This window comes from Mustela nivalis (genome assembly GCF_964662115.1).
Source record: "Mustela nivalis genome assembly, chromosome: 1".
Classification (NCBI taxonomy): Eukaryota; Metazoa; Chordata; class Mammalia; order Carnivora; family Mustelidae; genus Mustela; species Mustela nivalis.
The window spans coordinates 209,234,496-209,250,859 of NC_139020.1; the positions used below are offsets into that span (position 1 = coordinate 209,234,496).

General features: G+C 40.1%; 1 protein-coding gene across 11 annotated transcripts in view; it reads left to right on the forward strand.

Annotated features, from left to right (window-relative positions):
• Positions 1–13,764, forward strand: part of ZNF846 (zinc finger protein 846) — a 51,159-nt gene extending 37,395 nt beyond the window's left edge. Inside the window, exons 2-8 of one of the 11 annotated variants that reach the window (XM_082732204.1) lie at positions 1,517–1,747; positions 4,273–4,501; positions 4,953–5,041; positions 5,683–5,809; positions 6,276–6,359; positions 10,619–10,701; positions 11,168–13,764. In XM_082732204.1, the coding sequence (XP_082588330.1) occupies positions 4,471–4,501; positions 4,953–5,041; positions 5,683–5,809; positions 6,276–6,359; positions 10,619–10,701; positions 11,168–12,307 (1,554 nt within the window). In that variant the 5' untranslated portion in view covers positions 1,517–1,747; positions 4,273–4,470 and the 3' untranslated portion in view covers positions 12,308–13,764. Of the gene's footprint in view, positions 1–1,516; positions 4,502–4,929; positions 5,042–5,682; positions 5,810–6,275; positions 6,360–10,618; positions 10,702–11,167 lie in introns of those variants that run through there. The other 10 variants (XM_082732203.1, XM_082732201.1, XM_082732205.1 and 7 more) reach the window with 10 other exon arrangements.
• Positions 13,765–16,364: the final 2,600 nt, after the last annotated feature.

Below are 16,364 nucleotides of genomic sequence, written 5' to 3' on the forward strand. Positions count from 1 at the left end.
ATAAATGCTACAATTTCAAGATTAATCTTGAAAAGTTTATGCTATGTGAAAGAAATCAGTCACAAAAGACCATATATTTTTATTTTTTAATAAATTTTGCCTTAAAAAAAAAAAGATTTGGGCGCCTGGGTGGCTCAGTGGGTTAAGCCACTGCCTTCGGCTCAGGTCATGATCTCAGGGTCCTGGGATCGAGTCCCGCATCGGGCTCTCTGCTCGGCAGGGAGGCTGCTTCCCTCTCTCTCTCTCTCTCTGCCTGCCTCTCCATCTACTTGTGATTTCTCTCTGTCAAATAAATAAATAAATAAATAAATCTTTAAAAAAAAAGATTTTATTTATTTATTTGACAGAGAGAAATCACATAGGCAGGCAGAGAGAGAGGGGGAAGCAAGCTCCCCGCTGAGCAGAGAGCTTGATGCAGGGCTTGATCCCAGGACCCTGGGATCATGACCTGAGCCGAAGGCTGAGGCTTTAACCCACTGAGCCACCCAGGCACCCCCATATAGTATTTTTAAAAACTTAAAATGAAATTGTCAGAATAGGCAAATCTAGAGAGACAATAGATTAGTAACCGCTTCAGGTTAGGGATAGGATGGGGAGTTTGGGGTGGTGAAATTGTTCTAAAACTGACTGTGGTAATGATTTCACAACTCTGTGAATATGGTAACCACTAATGTACCCTTTAAATGGGTGAACTGTATGTGAATTATGTTTCAGTAAAGCTGTTATCACCCCCACTCAGACAAAAACCAATCCATCTGGGCTTGGTGCTCTTTCATAATGATAAGTTCCTATATAACTTTCTATGTTGGTTTGTGCTATTTCCAGTTTTTTTGTTTTTTAGCTTGATATATATTATTGTTTTTCAGGGTATAAACGTTTGAGAATATGAATTTTCCTCTGATCACTGTTAAAAAAATATCCCATACTATTTATAATAGTCAAGAAAGGGGAAGTAACATATTGTCCATAAACTAATGAATGGATAAATTGGGACACACCCATACAACGGAATATTACTCAGTAAGGAAAAGAAATGAAGTACTGGTACACGCTACAATATGGGCAAACCTTGAAAACATTACAGAAGTCAAAGAAGCCAGACACAAAGACCACATATTGTAATATTTTGTTCACATGAAATGTTGAGAATAGGTAAATTCCTAGAGGCAAAAAGTAAGTTGCTGCCTTGGGCTTGTGGTGAGGTGGGTACTGGGATCCCTTTTGTGATTATGAAAATGTACTAAAATTGTGATCGATGCACATACAGTTCTGACTAAAAAGAATTTTAAGCGGGTTAATGATGTGCTAAAATGCCATCTCAAACAAGACTCAGGATCTAAAAAGAGAACTGAATGTGCTAGTTCATTTTATGGACTAGTAGGGTTATCTTTATAAATCTACATAGCGCTGCGTGGAGCTGAACCAACGAGAAAGACTTGTAGAAAAGCACTTGATGAGCCTCCTTGGCCGAGAACCCGGAGGCACACCTTGCCCACCACGTCTGCTGCTCTTCCAGCTCGGTGCCCTGGACTCCGCTCGGCTCTCCTGCCGAGTCAGTGTGGACAGCCTGGACTGGGAGCAACCAGGTGCAACCGCCACCGGGAACGTATGAAGGACGCGGCCGCCAACCGCCACCAGACCCAGATGTTCCTAGGGCCCCGCCCCTTACGCTGACCTCGTGGCGGAAAGCGGAAGCGGAAGCGCTCCTCGGCTAACGCCTCACTTCCCGCTCCGCCCTGCGTGGGAGGTGAGTTTTCCATTCTGCTGGCCTCCCGCAACGCGCTCAGCCTCGGGGGTTTCGAACTTCTTGGGGTGGTTGGGAGTCGCGGCTCCTCCTCCCCACCGGCACACAGCGCCGGAGGGACTGAGGCCGCCCGGGTCTCTCCGAGAGCCTCTGTCGGCTCCGCCCGCGCGGGTTGGGGGCGGGGTCGTGGCTCAGGGACCGCGGAGGAGGCAGGGCCTCTTCTCCCTCCGGTGTGCTCCTCTTCAAAAGCTACCAGACCGCTTTGCCCCTTCTCCAGAGGAGAAACGTGTACGCAGTGGTGGAAAACGGCCGCAGTGCCCTCTTTTCACTGACCTGGGGATCGCGGGAGGTTCTGGTGAGCAGTGGACGGAAATGCTCTCTCTGGCTGTGGGCACCCATTATTGACGTTTGACGAATTATTCAGATGTTCCCTTGTCGCACACTGACCATTTGTTAGTATTTTGCATGCGTAGTGTACCTCTTTCTACATCTCTCTCCATGTGTATAGTTAAATGTTTATGATAAGCTCTTTGAAAATAAGATTAAAATAATTTGCAGGCATGATATTCGACCTTTAGTACTTGGTTAATTGCCTCACACGTAAGAACAAAGGAGTTATGTAATAACTCCTACAAATTAATACCCAAGGTGAAAAATGAGCAAGAGGTTTGGATAGGCTCTTTAATAAAAGAAAAAAATGCAAATAGACAACAAATACATGAAAAGATACTTCAGATCACTAGCAACCAGAGATTTGCAAATAAAAACCACGGTGTGATACTACTGCACACACTAAATATCTAAATAAAAGTAAAACTAAAAAAAAATGGCAGTGCCAAGAGTTAATGTATTAAGTGAGATGTGCATAACTGCTAGTGGAAACACATTTTCAAAGTGTATCAACTAACTTACACACCAGTACACACACACGTCTGCCAATTCAACATAAACACTATTTGTAACAACATTATTTGAAATATCCCTAAGTTGGAAATCCTCCAAAGTTGATCAAAGGATGAGTGGATGAATTGTAGCATATATTTTTTGTGGGATACTCTTTAGTAAAAGGAAGGAGTACAGATGCAACAACTTGGATGAACGTCACAAAACATAATGTTGAATGAAAGAATGAAAGAAGCCAGACATAAAAGAATGCATGCTGTTTGATACTCTGTCTTTAAAATTCAAAAACGGGCAGAACACTCTAGAGTGTTAAATGTCAGGATAGTGGATGTAGTTGGGAGGCATGGAATGAGTGATTTGGGAAAGACCAGGAATATGTCTGAGATGCTGGATTTGGATGTGTTCTACTTCTCAACCTGAATGATGGTTACATGGGGCTGTTCATTTCTTAATACCTTATTGCGGTTTTTATTCATGATTGCCTCCCTTAGTTGTATGTATGCTGTAGTTTAATAAAAGAAGTTTGAGAAGTGGAACTAAGCATGCTACTTCATAAGATTGATCAAGAAATAAAGAAGTAGAAGAAAATGTATTGAAAGGGTGAATAAAAATAAAACTAATGATGGAAAAAAGTAGAACTGATCAATAATAAGAAAAGGTGAAACAATGCACGATATATTTATATACTAGTCTTTGTGGTTAACTGTGAGATAATATGGAAAGCCTTTAGTTTCAACATTAAAAAAAAAAGAACCAACAATCCAGTGACATGATTCGGATGCTGTTGGAGTGGCTAACATGAGAAATGTTATTTTGAGTTTTTCTAAAATTATGATATTTCAAGGTTGGGTGTCTTTGGGTCAAAATTTGGGCACTACTTTTGAAGCAAGTGAGGTATCAATTATCACAGGCTTCTGAAGTGATTATTTCCCAGTTCCATCTTTATCCTACCTCTAACTAGCCTTGTCTCTGTATCAGGAGTATATTTGTATATGTGCAGTACTCCTTATACTTTAATGGGATTGATTCTTTATACTGCATATCACCAACTGATGATTATCTGTTTATTACCTGCATTACCAGATTGAACTGTGAGATCCCTAAAAACTGTTCCCTTCTCATTGCCTTGTACCTGGCCTGGCAGAAGGAAGACCCATACTAAGTATTTGCTAACTGAATGAAGGAATAAGAGACAGAAGGTGGCAAAGTTTCCAAATCCAACAAAGCTCCTACAGGGGTATTCAGAGGGACTTCTCATTTCATGAAACCTTTTGTATTTCTCATCTCCATTATGCCTAGCAGAGGATGTGGACTGAATTCTGGTCATGTCAGGAATAACAACCACCACAGGAGATAAGGCTCTTGCCATTCCAGTATGTGTCTGCCTGGCTTTTCTGATGGGTGACTTGAGACAGCTATTAATACTGTGTGATCCTCCATTTTCTCAGCTATTAAATGACAGTTATTAATACCCAATTTGGAGGGTTGTTAGGGCAGTTAAAGGAGTTATATATGTAGAACAGTATATATTGTAGAACAGTCCTCAGTAAATAGAGGTTGGCATTAATATTTGCATGGTAGGATATTCGGGTTTCTAATGGCTGTCACATGTTTCATCTGCACAGAGATGGCTAGAGAGTGGTGTTTGATGATTGAGGGAAAATGTCTGTTGCTTAATGATGGATATTGTGAACCAGTTACCCAGACACTCCAGTATTCAAAGAGAAATTGAGATCAAGCTCTTAATTTAAACTCAGAAGCTTCTCTGAAGTGGTCTTCAGAGTGAGATATGGAATAATTTGGAAACGCTATCAGATCACAGGATGGAAGCCCTTGATGTGAATCAGGTGTATGGTGAGTTCTTATTGATGCTTCTTTTTATGTAGTTCCTTCACAAGTGGCAGATCCAGTGCTCAGTGCTCAGAGCCTGAGCGATGGTGCAGTGGGCCATAGAAGAACAATGGAAATGAGTAGAGCATGTATAAAAGTCAGTTTCCTGGGATTTGGGAGGCAAGAAGGTGTGTGTGGTGTTTGAGAGAATAACGTGTTCATGAATTCTTTTGTGTCAGACAGCTCTGTCTCTCTCTACTGTAATTTGTGTAACTCTAAGGTAGAATATTTAACCTGTTTCTTATGGGTAGCAAGATCCAGAAAACCATTTTTTGCTCCAGGTAACTCAGCACTGTGCCAGTTTATGGAATTAGTGTGTTTGTGGTATGTTCTGTGCATGGTGTGGAATAGCTTATAAGCATGTTATTACTGGAATTGGATTGGCTTCCCAGTTCATGGCATTCTTCTCTCTGAGGTTATCTTTCTCGGAACCCTTTCTGTCTTCCTGAGGGGAAGATTGAGGAGGCAAAGATGGTGGCTGGGTTACTGATGGATTCTTCTCAGGTAAGTGGAAAGTTGATCTTTCTTCAGAATGTCAGCCTTATATATTAGGTAGCCGTATCTCCTTGTAATGTCCCCAGTCTTCTTATAGCAACTAATGACCCTGCTTAAGGAATGAGTCTCTGGTCAGTTTCTCCAGGACTTATGCCATCTCAGAATATATAGGGATTACATGGATATGATTCTTTTATCCCACTATTCACTAATTCTTTCTGACCCTCAGTCATGCTTGTTGGCCTGTTGTTTTGCTGAGTGTTATGATAGGTACTGAGGAATGATATGAAGGTAACTAATCTCATATAAAGTGTGTGTTATTGTGGAAATAATTCATCTGTTAGAAGATTTTACAGAGTGTTGCACTGTGTTCAGTGCTAAGTGTAGCTTATAAATAGAGGAGGAATAAAGCAAAAAGAGACCATAGTCAAATGGTGGTAACAGAAGTTTAGTCACATGTCAGTGATGCTGGTAAGTCCATGTAACTGGCTGTGATCACCTGGCAGTATCTGTAGGTAGAGAAGAGAAGATGTCTGGTCCCAGGAGTACTGTAGGTTTCTGGTCTACCTTCCTCAGTCTTTCATACATCTTCCTGAGAACCTCAAAGAAGACAGTAGTTAGCTGAAGCCAGTATGTATTTGATGGTTTAGCACTTAGTGACCTTCGAGGATGTGGCTGTGACCTTTACCCAGGAGGAGTGGACTTTGTTGGATCAAACACAGAGAGATCTCTACAGAGATGTGATGTTGGAGAACTACCAGAATCTCATTATATTAGGTAAGGTTGGCATCATTTCTTCACTGAACTCTTTATGAAATGAATGTTTCATAAGTATCTTTGCTGTCAGATGGGAATACTGTGGTAAACAAGACAGATGTAATCCCTGGCCTCAGAGGCCTTACTGTCTAGAGGATTCCCTGTGAAAATGAAGATCTGTCTAAATAAATGACTTTATTCCTTTTAGGGACTGAAATCCTTAGGACTTTAAATGTGTGTAGAGGCCAGACACGATTTTTAAGTCTTGAGCTCTCTCGTCATTTGAGGGCACAGAAAGAATGTACTCACATTTTTATTCCTTTTAGAATAGTTTTATTGCATTGATTTAAAATTTTGTGTGATTATTTGGTGTTTGTAAAGTGAGACTTCACTGTCTACAGAATCCCCGAAGCTAAAGTGTTGGTTCCTATCCAGAGAGCCATGTTTCATGTCTTGCGAGGTCCTTACATATTCTTCCTGTAAGCAGGATATGAATCATGCAAACCTGATCTCTACTCTCTAATGGGAGGAGCAGAAGAGCTGAGGACAGGAGGGAGAGGAATTCTGCAGGGTAAGTTCATGAGATACAGTTTTGTGACAAGTGATGTGACTAGCCTGGGAAAGGTACAATATGTTTGGAAATGCCACTTGGCAAACTTTCAAAGGTAAACTCTTTCTGAGAAGGAAGTCATTCAGTTTCTGAGTTTGCTTAGGAACCTTCATCTCCCTTTACCTTTAAATTTCTAGTGATCTCAACCTTTTTCTGTTCTCCCCGAAAGGTCTATCTGACTCAGTTGAAAATGTCATTACTTACAGTAGCTCATTTTGCAGTGCTTTCTCTCTTGCTTTCCTGATTCTATCTGTTTTTTGTTCGCTGTCAGCCTTAGTTTTCCAGAGTATTAAGCTTTGGAAATTGCCTACGATTTTAACACCATAGCCTTACCATTGCCAGACTCCTAACACAGCTGTACTCTTTGTAATCCAACTTCCCTTTTGTTTCAACCTTTTTATCTTGTTTCATGCATATTTAAACATATGTATATGCCATTTTTTAAGATAAAATACACAAAAATTAATCATTTTAAGAAATATGATTTATTGGTATTGAGTACATACACAGTGTTGTGCAACCATCAGCTCTTTCTAGTTCCAAAATATTTTCATCACTTATCACTTGAAAAGGAAACCCTGTAACCATTAGTCAGTCAGTCTCCCTTCAGCTCTACCCCTATTCCCTGCAGCTAATAATCTACTTTCTAATTTATAGGTTTGTCTGTTCTGTGCATATCAAATAGAATCATACAGAATTCAGTTTCAGGACTATTACTTATTACCTAGAAATAGATTTGTGTGGCATATGGTCATTTTATGTTTAACTTGTTAAGGATTACCAAACTGTTTAACACAGAAGCTGTACCATCTTATATTCCCTCTAGCAGTGTAGAAGTTACTTCACATCCCTGCCATCACTTTTCCTTCCTTCCTTCCTCCCTCCTCCCTCTTCTTTTTTTTTAATAGTAACCATCCTAGCGGGTATGAAGTGGTATCTTACGGTAGTTTTGATTTGCATTTCCCTAAAACAAATGATGTTGGACATCTTTTTGTGTGCTTGTTGACCATTTTCTGTGTCTTTGGAGAAATGCCGATTCAAGTTCTTCGCCCATTTTTTACTTTGAGTTGTTTGTTTTGTTGTTAAAGCATAGGAGTTTTTTCTGTACTCTAATAGTGGACATATATCACATGGATGATATGCAAATATTTTCTCCCATTTTTGGGGTTATCATTTTGCTTTTTTTATGGTGTTCTTTGATGTACGTTTTAAATTGCAGTGGGGTTCAATTTATCTTTTGTTCTCTTTGGTGCTTTTGATGTCATGTCTAAGAACAGAAATACTGGACACTATCAAATCTGAGGTTCTGAAGATTTACCCCCTTGTTTTCTTCTTCTTCTTCTTTTTTTTTTTTAAAGATTTTATTTATTTATCAGAGAGGTGGGGGGAGAGAGCGAGCACAGGCAGACAGAATGGCAGGCAGAGGCAGAGGGAGAAGCAGGCTCCCTGCCGAGCAAGGAGCCCGATGTGGGACTCGATCCCAGGACGCTGGGATCATGACCCGAGCCGAAGGCAGTTGCTTAACCAACTGAGCCACCCAGGCGTCCCCCCCCCTTGTTTTCTTCTAAGGGTTTTATACATTTAGCCTTTACATTAGGGTTTTGATCCATTTTGAGTGAATTGGTATATATTGTGTGAAGTAGGGGTCCAGTTTGATTCTTCTGCATAGAAATACCAGTTATCTGGTATTGCGTATTGAAGAGACTGTTCTTTCCCCCATTGAATGGTCATGGCACACTTGTTAAGAATATATTTATTCTAAATGTATGGGTTTTTCTTATGGATTCTTTATTCTATTTGTATATATGTCTACCCTTTTTCCTGTATGACACGTTTTTGGGTTTTTTTTTTTTTTTTGGCCATTTATTTATTTATTTTTAACTAATTATTTTTATTAACATATAATGTATCATTTGCCCCAGGAGTACAGGTCTATGAATCGTCAGGCTTACACATTTCACAGGACTCACCATATCACATATCCTTCCCAATGTCCATAACCCAACCACCCTCTCCATACCTCCCCACCCCCACTCACCCTCAGGATGAATACCCAGTAGTGCAGTCTCTCCTTCCCAGTCCCATCTTGTTTCATTTTTTCCTTCCCTACTCCCAAACTCCTCACCCTGCTTCTCAAATTCCTCATATCAGGGAGATCATATGATAATTGTGTTTCTGTGATTGACTTATTTCACTCAGCATAATACCCTCTGGTTATTTCATTTCTTTTGATGGCTACATAGTATTCCAGTGTGTGTGTGATTCCAGTATCACATCATCTTTATCCATTGATCTGTTGATGGACATCTAGATTTTTTCCATAGTTTGGCTATTGTGGACATTGCTGCTATAAATATTTGGTGCACGTGCCCCTTTGGATCACATTTGTATCTTTAGGATGAATACCCAGTAGTGCAGTTGTTGGGTTGTAGGGTAGCTATGTGTTCAACTTTTTGAAGAACCTCCAAGCTGTTTTCCACAGTGGCTGCACCAGCTTGCATTCCCACCAACAGTGTAGGAGGGCTCCCCTTTCTCCACATCCACACCAACATCTGTTGTTTCCTGAATTGTTCATTTTAGCCATTCTGACTGGTGTGAGGTGGTATCTCATTGTGGTTTTGATTTGTATTTCCCTGATACCAAGTTACGTTGAGCACTTTTCCAACACATTTCTGATAATGTATTTCTCAGCTCCAGAATTTTATTTGGTTCTTCTTTGTAATTTCTGTCTCTTACTTGACAGTCTCTTACTTGAGTCCTAATTCTTCTAGTTTTCTTAGTTCTTTGTCCATGGTTTCTGTTAGCTCTTTGGTGTGTTGAAACAAATTGATTTAAAGTTATTAGTCCAATGCCTGGGCTTTCAGGAACAATTTGTATTAATTTTTTAATTGTTCCTTTGCATACCTCATATATTTTAGTTGGAAGTATAAATTTTAGACATCATAATGTGGCAATTGAAAATATGATTCAGCCCCTCCCTGGGTTTGTTGTTGCTGCTTGTTGTGTATTCTTGATGTTTGTTTTGTGGCTGTTTTTTTTTTTTTAAAGATGTATTTATTTATTTGACAGAGAGAGATTACAAGTAGGCAGAGAGGCAGGCAGAGAGAGAGAGAGGAGGAAGCAGGCTCCCTGCTGAGCAGAGAGCCCGATGCGGGACTCGATCCCAGGACCCTGAGATCATGACCTGAGCCGAAGGCAGCGGCTTAACCCACTGAGCCACCCAGGCGCCCTGGCTGTTTTTATAAATTATTTTTGTATGTTCTTCATTCTTTTTAGTGCGATCCCTGAAATCCGTGTTCTGTTAGTTTAGTGGTCATCTTAGAGTGACAGAAATTCCTTGAATAACTGGAACCAAGAAAAGAAAACTAAAAATATTCTTTTAGTTTTTGCTGATTGGCTATGTGTTAGGCCACTCCTTCAGTGTTTAGCTGGGCCGTGTACAACTCTTTCTTAGCTTTCCATTCCTGGTAGAGTGGATGCTGAAGGTTAGTGAGAGGTGAAATCTTTGGGTCCTCTCCAGCCTCCCAGCCCCATGTGTGCATATGAACTTCTTGATTCACTGGTAAACACCTGAGCTTTTCAAAACCCTATTTCCGCACATACCAACATTTCCAGTCTGTTCCTTCTAAGGCTTTTCAGGCTGTCTTTTATTTGTCTCAAATGTTTTCCCTGTTCTTGGACTGCTGTAGGCGATACTTTGCCTTCAGATACTTTAATCAGTAGTTGTCTGATGCTGCCTTGCTTCTGGGAACTCTTTGAGTTCGATGATATAAAGGCACACCCTTGCAGTCATGATACTTGAAGCTGCCAGACAGATGGAAACACACAATGGCAGTTCTCCAAGAGCAAAGTCCATAGTGCTTGTTTCAGCAATTGTAACTTTCTCAGGGTTGCATCCTGTTGACTACATGACTGCAGCTGATCTGAGGAGTGGGGATGGTATGGTAGGTGGGTAATTAAAATGCTTCCACACTCTCTTGGTGAACTGTAGCTGCTGCTTTTTTCTATAAGTGTTCGCTTGGCAGTTGTAAGTTTTTGACTAGATTCCCAAGTTCTGTAATAGTTGATTTTGATAGTTTTTGTAAGCTTTTTGTTTTCTGGTGGGAAGGAGTCCTGGAGAACTCCACCATATTTTGTGGTGTCATTCTCTGTGCTGTATGTTTTTAAACAACTTTGTCCCAGGATTTTTCTCTGAAACAAAATTTTCCACTTTTTTTCAGAATTGGATTTGCAGCTCAAAACTAAAGTTTTCACAGCCCTTCAGGATATTTCTTTGGAAAAATCATCAAATGGAATACAATTGGTAAGATATCCAAAAGTAATTCCTTTCTTCCACACCTGGGCCAGAAGTACAGAATTGATGGAGATGATATGAAATAAATGTCATTTACCCAAAGAAAGAATCTGTGAAGAGATTTCTTTGAATGTCAAGAATTTGGGGAGCACTGTAAACCTACTTCAAACCTGTTTCTCCTCAGAGATCCACATAAATATAGCTCAAATGTCCAGTTTTTGATACAGTGGGATTAGGTTTTAAATGATTTAGTATGAGTAATTACCAGAAGATACTCTGTGAAAGTAGAGTATAACCTTGGAGTCTGTTTATTTGACTTAAAATAACTCAAAAACAGGGCAGGAACTCTGTACTGAAATGGAAAAAAAACACTTCAATTATGATGATGTTTCCAATGCATAAAAGTTGTGATGGGGGAGAAATTCTGTTGCATTGTGCATAAGTCTTTAGTTATCATTTAAACCTTAATCAACAGGAGAGAAGCAATGCTGGAGCGAAACGATATGGCTCTGACTTGTGTGGAAGAGTGTTTAGTGGACACTCATTTATGACTCACAGTAGACAGAAAATTTCTAAGACTAATCAGAATGGAAAGGCCTTTAAAAAGAACTTTATTTGTACTCTGCTCAAGGAAATCCCCATTGGGGAGAAAACTTCTGAGAGTGTCGAGCACGATAAAGCCTTTGGTCAGCTTTCAGATCTTACTGGGCACAAGAAAACTCAGACACGAGGGAACGTGTGTGAATGCAAAGAGCGTCAGAGAACTTCTGTTAATCAGTCACCCCTTAAGGCACACAGGAGACACCACACTGGAGAAAAACCCTGTGAATGTAAAGAATGTGGGAAGGTCTTCACTCATTCCTCGTACCTTACAGATCATAGAAGAATTCACAGTGGAAAAAAGCCCTCTGTGTGCATGGAATGTGGGAAAGCCTTTACTCGATCCACAGGACTTATTTTACACATGCGAATTCACACTGGAGAAAAACCTTATGAATGTAAGGAATGTGGAAAAGCTTTTATTCACTCTTCATACCTTACAAAACACGTAAGAATTCACAGCGGAGAAAAGCCATATTTATGTAAGGAGTGTGGGAAAACTTTCACTCGCTCCTCAGGACTTGTCTTACATGTGCGAACACACACTGGAGAGAAACCCTATGTGTGTAAGGAATGTGGGAAAGCCTTTAATAATTCTTCAATGCTTAGTCAACATGTCAGGACACACACTGGCGAGAAGCCATACGAATGCAAGCAGTGTGGGAAAGCCTTCACTCAGTCTTCAGGCCTTACCACACACTTAAGAACTCACACTGGAGAGAAGGCCTATGCATGTAAAGACTGTGGGAAAGGTTTTGCTCGTTCTACAAATCTTAATATGCACATGCGAACGCACACTGGCGAAAAACCGTACAAATGTAAAGAATGTGGGAAAGCCTTTAGGTACTCCACGTGCCTTAATATTCACATGCGAACTCACACTGGAGAGAAACCATATAAATGTAAGGACTGTGGGAAAACCTTCACTCAGTCTTCGGCACTTGCTAAACATTTAAGAACTAAGGCATGTGGAAAAACCTGTAAATGTTTTCCAGATCTTAGTATTCACATCTAAACTCATCTGGATAAAAAGTACCTTATGAAAGTAAAGACTGTGTGAGAAAGCTGTACTCATTTTTCATGCTTACGTGATAGGAACATCCTGGGGCAGAATTTGCATGCATATAAGGTATATGGGAGAGCAGTAATTGTTCATACTTTACAGAATGTAAAGTGTAAGAACTCACACTTGAGAGAACCTTCCAATTATAAGGTATGTGGGAGAGCCTTTTTGTTGTTGCTCTGACATTAATTTTACATATCTAAAATTACCGTAAAAGTCAGGGGGCCTGGCTGGCACAGTTGGTAGAGCAGGTGACTCTTGGTCTCAGGGTTGTGAGTTTGAGCTCCCTGTTGTGCATAGAGATTACTTACAAATAAGTTAAAAATGACTTTAAAAGTGATGTGAAGGTAAGAATGAAGTATAGCCTTAAAATATGACAGTGGGGGGTTGCCTGGGTGGCTCAGTGGGTAAAGCCTCTGCCTTTGGCTTGAGTTGTGATCTCAGGGTCCTGGGATTGAGCCCTGAGTCGGGCTCTCTGCTCAGCAGGGAGTCTGCTTCCCCCTCTCTCTCTGTCTCCCTCTCTGCTTACTTGTGATCTGTCAAATAAAATAAATAAAATCTTAATGAAAAAATATGACAACGGGGTTTGAGAGCACATGATAATTCATTCTAGTAGGGATAAATCATCTGTATGTAAGGAATGTGGTAAAACCTTAGTGTCAAGGTCTTAATAGCCACATGAGACTTCATACTGGTATAAAACCTACAAATGTAAAGGACCCAGGAAGACCTACAGTTGTTTCTTTAATCTTAAGAACTCAACATTCAAAAAAAACCTGGAGAAATTTCTATGCATGGAAGAAATATGGGAAAGCTTCGGGAAAGCTTTTAGAAATTATTGATTGCTTCATGTGCAGGGAGACTTGTGAATGTAAGAAATGTTGAAGATTGTTCAGGTGTTAATGAGTAAGTCACAACACACAGTGAAGAGAAACCTTATGATGGTAAGATACGTGGGAAAACAGCCCCATTGTTGACATTCTTTGGCAATCTCACAGAGGCAGAAAATGTTATGACTATTAGAAATAATGGATATGCCTCTCTCTGTGTGTGTGTGTGTGTGTGTGTGTGTGTGTGTGTGTGTGTGTTTTGGCTTTGGCTACTTATTGGTAAAAATAATCCACACTGGAGAAAAATAGTGGTTGTAGGATACATGGGAAATGGTGAATCCATCTTATACATTTTACTCTACGTGTGAAAACCCACCCTGCAAAGAAGCTGAATGTGTGTAAAAATGTGGGAATGATTTTTGGTAAATACACATCCATTAAGAGACTCACAGAATACTCACTGGAGGAATGAAGTATGAATGAGAGGAATTTGGGGAAGCCTTCAGGTACTGCTCTTCCTTAAGTGTACACAAGACAATTCTTCCTGGAGGTCAGATTGAAATAAATGACATAAATGCAGTCACCTTTCTCTCTGTCTCATTCTCAAGGAAAGCAGCTGGCACCTTTATTTTTGTGGTGGTTTTGTATTACAAAGTTTTAGTTGCCTTTAAAGATACTCAAGTAATTTCTGCAATGGTATACTCATTTGATATAATGGTGTCTTCATTATGGTTCATATCTAAAGACTTCCCTGTATATATGTCTTCATTGAACTATATGAAATATTTGGAAATTTATTTGGCAATGTAAGAGCGTTTTAAAAAAAGATTTTATTTATTTGACACAGAGAGAGAGCATAGGCAGGGGAAGCAGCAGGGAGAGGGAGAAGCAAGGTCCCCACTGAGCAGGGAACCCAATGCAGGGCTCAATCCCATGACATGACCTGAGCCGAAGACAGACACTTAGCCGACTTAGCCACCCAGGTGCCCCTGTAAGAGTGTGTGTGTGTGTGTGTGTGTATTTGTTTTTTTTTTTGTTTTTTGTTTTTTTTTTGAGAGAGAGCGTGTGCACATCAGCTGGGGCAGGGACCGAGGGAGAGAATCTTTGAAGCAGACTCCCTGCTGAGTACAGAGTCCCACGCAGAGTTGAGTCTCATGACCCATGAGATCTTGACCTGAGCTGAAAACAAGAGTTGGACACTCAACTGATGGAGCCACCCAGGTGCCCTCACAATGTAAGAGCATTTTATAATGTTTTTAGATACTGCTTTCTAGTGTATTTGCAAGTGGGTCATAAATGAAGCTCTTTATGGTATTTGATTATAGGAAAATTCTGGCTTTTTATGGCAAGTGTTATTTAGTCATCTCAGTATTCCTGTCCCTTATAAATAGAATCCAGGTTATCTCCAGGCACATAATTAAAAAAAAAATCATTCCTACTTCTCAGATTTCCTTGGATTTATGAGAAAACTATAATTCATAGTCCTGGTTAATAAGAAGTAGGCAGAACTCATCAGTGTGGATTCTGGGAAAACCGTTAAAAAGGGGACAGTCTCCAATGGCTTTTTCTCTTCAAGGATTGTTCTTACACATTGTGTACTGTGAGGATAAAAACTACAGACCAATTGGGTATGGCTGAGAAACAGAGAGATGCTTCTGTTGGTAGTATTGTACCAGTCACTGGACTGCTTATATACAGACTTCTTGGTACATAAAAAAAGCTTACTAGGCTGAGCACTTGTATTTCAGAATCATCAATGTATAGATGGCACTTAAAGCCATTCAGTTAGATAATTTCATCTGAGGATTGGCAAGCCCTGGGATTGTGGCAGTTGGAATCATATAGGAGGTAACAAGTGAATTGAAAAGTAGTGGCCCATAAAATAGGAATAGAATTAAGACTGATGTCCATGAATCCAAGGCAAGGAGCAGTGACTGATTGGCTCTACCAAATGCTGATTTGGGTGAGTTGAATGAGGTTGGGATTTAATCATAAAAGTTACTGCGGACCTTTTTAAAAAGCCGGCTTTATAGAACAGGGTGTGCCAAGGTTGTCTTGGTATAGATTTCTGAGAAAATAGTATATACTTTGTTTATCCTGTTCTACCGTACCCATTCTATCCTAAATATAGATACTTCTCTTATACCCTCAAAATCTATACCTTAATATTCTAGCTTTACATTGTGTTATTAGTTTACTACTGCTGCTCTAACAAACTACCAAACAATGTCAGAAGACAACTAAAACTTTACTATCTTAACAGCTTTGGAGTTCAGAACTCTGAAATGGATTTCAGGGAACTAAAATCAAGATGTTAATAGGACTGTATTCCTTCCCGGGGCTCTAGGGGTGAATCTGTTCCTTTTCCCAGTTTCTAGATGCCCTTCTGCTTTCCTTTTTTCCTCGATCTTTTTTCCTTCTTAAAGGCCAGCAATGTCAGTCCTCATACTACCATCTCCCTGGCTCTTCTGCTTTATCTCCTCCTACTACCCTTTTTTTTTTTTTTTAAGATTTTATTTATTTATTTGAGAGAGCACAGAGGGAGAATGTGAGAGGGAGAAGCAGACTCCCTGCTGAGCAGAGCGCCCAATGCGGGGCTCCATCCCAAGACCCTGAGGTCATGAGCTGAAGGCAGATGCTTAACTGACAGAGCCACCAAGACCCCCACCTCCTTTTTTTTTTTTTTAAGTGAACTGAAAAGAAATTTAAAAAATAAATAATTTTTTTTGTTTTTTAAAAATAAATTATTTATTTTCAGAAAAACAGTATTCATTATTTTTTCACCACACCCAGTGCTCCATGCAATCCGTGCCCTCCATAATACCCACCACCTGGTACCCCAACCTCCCACCCCCCCAGCCACTTCAAACCCCTCAGATTGTTTTTTGGAGTCCATAGTCTCTCATGGTTCACTTCCCCTTCCAATTTCTCCCAACTCCATTCTCTCTAACACCCCTTGTCCTCCATGATATTTGTTATGCTCCACAAATAAGTGAAACCATATGATAATTGACTCTCTCTGCTTGACTTATTTCACTCAGCATCATCTCTTCCAGTCCCATCCATGTTGCTACAAAAGTTGGGTATTCGTCCTTTCTGATGGAGGCATAATACTCCATAGTGTATATGGATCACATCTTCCTTATCCATTCGTGCGTTGAAGGGCATCTTGGTTCTTT